This window comes from Neophocaena asiaeorientalis, unplaced genomic scaffold (assembly GCF_003031525.2).
Source record: "Neophocaena asiaeorientalis asiaeorientalis breed wild unplaced genomic scaffold, Neophocaena_asiaeorientalis_V1.1 scaffold177, whole genome shotgun sequence".
Classification (NCBI taxonomy): domain Eukaryota; kingdom Metazoa; phylum Chordata; class Mammalia; order Artiodactyla; family Phocoenidae; genus Neophocaena; species Neophocaena asiaeorientalis.
Window position 1 is genome coordinate 19,042,422 of NW_020172779.1, and position 6,000 is coordinate 19,048,421.

Genomic DNA, 6,000 nt, shown 5'->3' on the forward strand with positions numbered 1-6,000 from the left:
TTCACTAGAGCTAATGCATGCATTCCAGAGATACGCCTTTTATGAACTTATCCAATTAACTTTCATTGTCACTGATTTGGATGTAATGATTAATGATAACGTTGTTTGCTGCCATATGGATTACCCCCAACACAATAATAAATTATTAGCTTGTAGACATAAGTGATTTTATATGCAGAAGAAAACAATATGTACCGTATGAACAAAGTCTTGTACAAAATATGTACAAGACTACAACCCATGCTGGCAAACACACTGCCTGTTCAACCTCTGAACTATGGCTGTTGCAAACTCGCGTGAGGCTAAACTTGAGTGCTGGGAAACATTAACCTTGAAAAGCTTTAAACCGTTAGGGGCAGGAGGAAGAGTCTGATGGAATTAAGATGGAATAATGACCAAGAGATCTGAGTAATGTCCAAACCCAGCCTCCAGTCACAACCATTCTCCCCAGGAAGGTCTTTGAGATCAACGTGCCAAAGGACAACGGCCCGTGAGAAATCAAGTGACCTTCTCTTAGTAGAATTCCGGCAAGCTGAGCTTGTGCATGAAGCCCAACTGGGAGTCCCTTAACCCTCAAAACCAGCTCCAATGTCTTTTCCTAAACTACCCGTGTCCACCAGAGTCCAGTAAAGAAGTAGACGATGCACTCAGTTCATTAAGAGTTGATTTACGAAGGTGTGGGGGGAACTCAGGGAAAGCAACCAATGCTGATGGCTGGGTACCTCGAGGTCAGTCACTGCAGGACTCCTCAGCACCTCCTCATTCCTCGGGGAGCTCTCCTGTCTGCCACTTCCCCTCCAGGAAGCAGTCGCCATCTCGTGTGAAGGTTGTGTTGAAGCTGAGCTCTTGGAAATCTGAGTATCCATCAGGAGGCAGCATCAAGCCTCGCACAGTGAGCCTGCCATGAGTTCTCTTCCACTTTGGGCCCAGCTGTAGTTTCACAGGACCTCCAACAGGGGTGAAAACTCCTGCTCTTATTACCTTTGTGAGTGTATCTCATGGATGAGTGAGCTGAGCGAGAAGCAGTGGGAAGGCTCAGCGACAGAATATATAGGATGTATTTATTTGATTGCATGGTGATGTACTGATCTCATGTTAAAACGTAAGCTCTCAGACACCAGGGGTATCTTCTTGTTCATGATTTTCATCTCTAGCCCACAGTAGGTGCTCAACAGATCTTTGATGAATGGATGCATTCATAAATGAAGAATCAGTGACAGCTTTTCACGTGTAGCCACACGGGAACTCGTCACTACCTCAAGCATAAAAGATGTGAACAAAAAGCCATGGGAGGCACTTCCCTGGTGGTCCAGTGGTTAAGACTCCATGCTCCCAATGCAGGGGGCCTGGGTTCGATCCCTGGTCAGGGAACTAGATCTCGCATGCCGCAACTAAAAGATCCTGCATGCCGCAACTAAAGATCCCGTGCGTGGCAACTAAGATCCCGGATGCTGCAGCTAAGACCTGGCTCAGCCAAATAAGTAAATAAACATATTTTTTTAAAAAGTCAACCGAATACAAAACTTTAAAAAAAACAAAAAGCCATAGGACATGAGAGGAGTATTAGATGGCCAGCAGAAGTCGTTATGCATGCTATAATGCCTGTAGGGGATGCCTATAGGGGACACATCTCTGATTAGGCTCTCCTAAAGTAGGAGTATACTTCCACATCTTTAAAGATACTCTAGCAGGGAATGACCAGCTGGCATGCGGTAATGGGTATTCGAGGTGGGGCTGGGGGAGTGAGAAAAACGGTTTAGACTTCAGATATTCTTTTGAAACATCTGATTTTTTTTAAAGGTACAAGTGATTTTTTTATTTTTTGAATGTTTTTGGAGTATAGTTGATTTACAATGTTGTGTTAGTTTCAGGTGTACAGCAAAGTGAATCAGTTATACATATACATATAGCCACTCTTTTTTAGATTCTCTTCCCATATAGGTCATTACAGAGTATTGACTAGAGTTCCCTGTGCTATACAAGTAGGTCCTTATTAGTTACCTAACTAATATATAGTAGTGTGTATATGTCAATCCTAACATCCCAATTTGTCCCTCCCTCCCCTTTCCCCCCAGTAACCATAAATTTTGAAACATCTGATGTTAATATCAGGTTACTATCAGATGTTAATCTCATAAATAGGAAATGTTCAATCAACTTGCTCCAAGGCCTCTGGGCCTTGACTCATGCTGTTTCCCCCTGTACGGGATGCCCTTCTTCTTTCTTAGTCTGATGGACTCTCAGTCCCAGCAACTCAAAGCCAGCCCCTTTGTGAAGCCGTTGATGTCCTCCCACAGAGCTCGTCTCCAACCTTGGTGCCCCTGTTCTTCTGCACGTGCAGCCAGCACAGTGCATTTCAGCTACCAGGGCCTGTTTGTATATCTGTTTCTCTGATGGAGCACCCATCGTCTGAGGGATCAGCCCTGCTGCCTTCTTCAGCTTTGCCCATCATCCAAGGGCCCGCCCAAAGCCCTGCACAAAGCAGATGCTCAGCAAACACCTGCCGATTGCCCTGTTGACAGAGGCCCAGAAAGACAAGCAAATGGGCGAAGGAGGAATGAGTAAGACAGTCAGCAAGTCAGTCAATGGGACCCGCTTGGAACATGAAACAAGCAAGTATACGAAGGAAAGCATGAGTACAAAATGGAATAAATCAGGAAGTGCAGGAATGCTCTGAAATCCCCAGTCCCAATCTGTCAGATTTCAGAGCAAATGTACAACGTCTCCTTCACGTCCCACTCTCCTAGCACTGGATACAAAAGGCACAGGAGGGAACGGCCATTCGTGGCTGGTGGAAGATTCCACGACTTACCCTTTCACCATCTAAGAGCAAATGAGCTCGGAAGATCACGGCATCGTTGATGGGCACCTCTTCGTTCCTGTATAAGATCTGAAAGACTCGGCTGTGCACAGTGCTCTCGTGGACACAGGCTGAGTGCAGGCTGCCGCTGTCTGCAAAACAAGAACCGGTAGCAGCTCATGACTCCCATCCTGCCCTGGATCTGCGGCCTCCTTGGGGGTCAGTCCAGCTCAAGGAAAACAATGGCCCCAAACTGCATTCCAATTCCCAAAGACCAAAAGCCACAGAAGAATGCGATTCCATCACACAAGATTTATGGTCACTGAATCGGGATGGCATCTCAGAAAGAACCTTCTTCAGTCCTTTATAAGTCATAGGATCTTGGCTAAATCACTTGCCGTGCAGTGGGCAGTGTTCCTTGGCTGGAAATTAGTACCTGCTAAATTCTTTACCTGCTCACATAACCCCTCCTTCATAAAGCCTTCCATAATCCCCCTCTCCTGAAAATAATGAGCAGAAAAGCAGAGAGAGAAAAACAGAAATTGGTCTTCTACAAGGATATCCTAGCGTCCACAGAATCTCTCTCTCCTGAAAGTGTTGTTCCCACAGCACGTAGGATATGATGCTCTGTCTTGAGTTTTAGATAAATGTGCTAATTCTAATTACATTAGATATCCAGTTTTTTAAGGAACTTGCTCAATCCCATGTCTTCCAGTGCATTCTAAATGTACCTTAATCCCTAAACATTGTCTCAAAGTTAAGTTGAATTTCAAAAAGATAAACCTACTCAAGGAGGTTAAGAGATCTTCCTGCATCCACTGACCAGGGTTACTATGAAGAGAAAATGGGTGAATTCTTCCAAATCACTTAACACACAAACTGCAGAGTTGGAAAAAAATAGAAATCTTCTAAAAGAAATAATGGTACTATTTATATAATATAAAGCAAAGATAACTCATTCATAATAATGGCCAAGTGGTATTTCACAGCTTCCAAAGTGCTTTGCAAATGTGTTTCTTTCCTTAATCCTCACAGAAAATTGCTAGGGTAAGTTTTCACCACAGATGAAGAGACCAAGCCTCAAAGAAGGGGAGGGAGGTGTCATGACAGTCGCTATGTGAGGAGGCGTTGTGTGGATTCATCCTCACATCCACCTACTTAACAACTGAGAAAAGATGTCTTGGGTGAATGAATAAAATGCACCCATTTCCTAGCAAAAGACAGGTATGCTATGAAGCTCTACTGAAAAACGGAAACACTGTGACTGCAAAGGGAAGCAAGAAGTTTTTTAAAAAAGCCCAACCAGCAAAGGAAAACGGTTTGAGTGCCTTGTGCAGTGTCCCCAGCTGGCTGGAACAGTCCCTTGGAAACAGGGACAAAGGGTTACTGTCACCTCCCCATGCACAGTGACACTTAACACCTGCATTGTAGCTTCAGAGTAGGGAAAAAGAAATGTAAAATCCCAGGCCTCTCCAAGGCCGCGCAGATGTTCACGCTCCAATTTGCACTTCATCATGAAGGAAATAAAATTTCTGGCCTGACACAGCCCTACTGAGACCTGTTGGATTCAAATTGATGGGGCTTTTCAACAGAAGCGATCCTTGCGTGCAAATGCCCTTCTGTTTTTATTTGCTGCACCAGCCCTTTTTCTATCACTGTCAAGGCCTGGTTGATCTATAAGCCAGACCGACGACGTGGCAGAGGGTGGATGGGGTAAATACTCTGAAGGTCAGAGCAACACGGAGCCGTCTAGGACCTGGAGGGGCAGCCAGAAAAACAGTTCAATCACTTGCCTTCTTGGGCAAGTGACATCACTCCTTGTAACGGCAGCCTTTCCACGTGAAAAACGGGCATCTCCACACACTGACCTTCTGGGATCAGCGTAGACAGAAGAGGATAAAATAAATCAAGATCTGAAGAGCAAGCATGTCCTAGGCATGCAAAATGCAGTAGGATGACTTTTTCATTGTGTTTCGAGAAAGGTCGTAGCACTTTCTGTTGAATACATTTCCACCAGCTACATCTATGGGAGACTGAGCTCCTCTGGCCTTGAGCAGATTGACGAACTAGATCACAGGACTCAGCAGTATTTACAGAAGATCGCGGCATCCCAAGGTGCCTCATTAGGACCAGGATACGGCATTTCTGATGCCCCGTGAGACTTTCTGTGGTATTTTCTCATCACTAGTAAGTAGGGCACAAAACAGGTGCCTCCTTGCAAAGGAAGGTTCACTGATCACAAGACACCCTCTGGGGTTGTGGACATCACTGGGACAGCGCCTACCTGCTTTGCTCCCACTGGGATTCTCCCTTCTTCAACAATGACAGCCCACACTTGGACACCTTGCTCATTATCCTGGCTCTCTTCCTGACATTCTGAAGGAAAGCTTCCTTTCTTCCCCTCAGCAAGGCCACTTCCTGAACTTTCTGACTGGCTCATTTGCAGGACCTTCCTTGGCAGACAGAGGGCGCTCGTTCACACCATGTTCTCCTCACCCTCTTATGCACCAGGTTCTGGACACCTAGAGGTGAGGGCAGTGCCTGCTCTCTCTACTCTGAAAGACCTTGCTCACACCTTGGGAGACTGCCGCTTCCTAGCAGTGGGGTAAGAAGCCACTTTTCTCTTTAGACTGTTTTGTTGTTGTTGTTGTTGAAATAACAAACTCATCTTTTTTTTTTTTATCCTTTTGTAATGTTACATTGGTGAAAAGAACATGTCTTGGTATATCCCAAGTGTTACTTCAAATATTCTGACACTTTTTTTCTTAATGTTATTGGAGTCTGGTTGATTGACAATGTTGTGTTAGCATCGTATAGCAAAGTGATTCAGTCATATTTATATATACATTCCTTCTTTTTCAGATTCTTTTCCCATATAGGTTATTATAGAACCTTGAGTTCCTTGTGCTGTACTGCAGGTTCCCACTGGCTATCCACTCTCTATATAGTAGTGTGTGTAAATTAATCCCAAGCTCCTAATTTATCCCCCCCTTTGTTTCCCCTTTGGTAACCACAAGTTTTTGAAATCTGTGAGTCTGTTTCTGTTTTGTAAATAACTTCATTTATAGATTCCACATATGAGTGATATTATATATTTGTGTTTCCCTGTCTGACTTACTTCACTATTTACAATAGCCAAGTCACAGAAACAACCTAAATGTCCACTGACAGAGGAATGGATAAAGAAGATGTGGTATATA

At 44.4% G+C, this 6,000-nt stretch overlaps 1 protein-coding gene across 1 annotated transcript in view; it reads right to left on the reverse strand.

The window, feature by feature from the left end:
- The window catches only part of FAM135B (family with sequence similarity 135 member B), a 160,774-nt gene that overhangs the window by 84,578 nt on the left and 70,196 nt on the right, over nucleotides 1-6,000 (reverse strand). Inside the window, exon 3 of the mRNA XM_024741259.1 lies at nucleotides 2,813-2,952. Coding sequence (XP_024597027.1) covers nucleotides 2,813-2,952 — 140 coding nt within the window. The remainder of the gene's footprint in view (nucleotides 1-2,812; nucleotides 2,953-6,000) is intronic.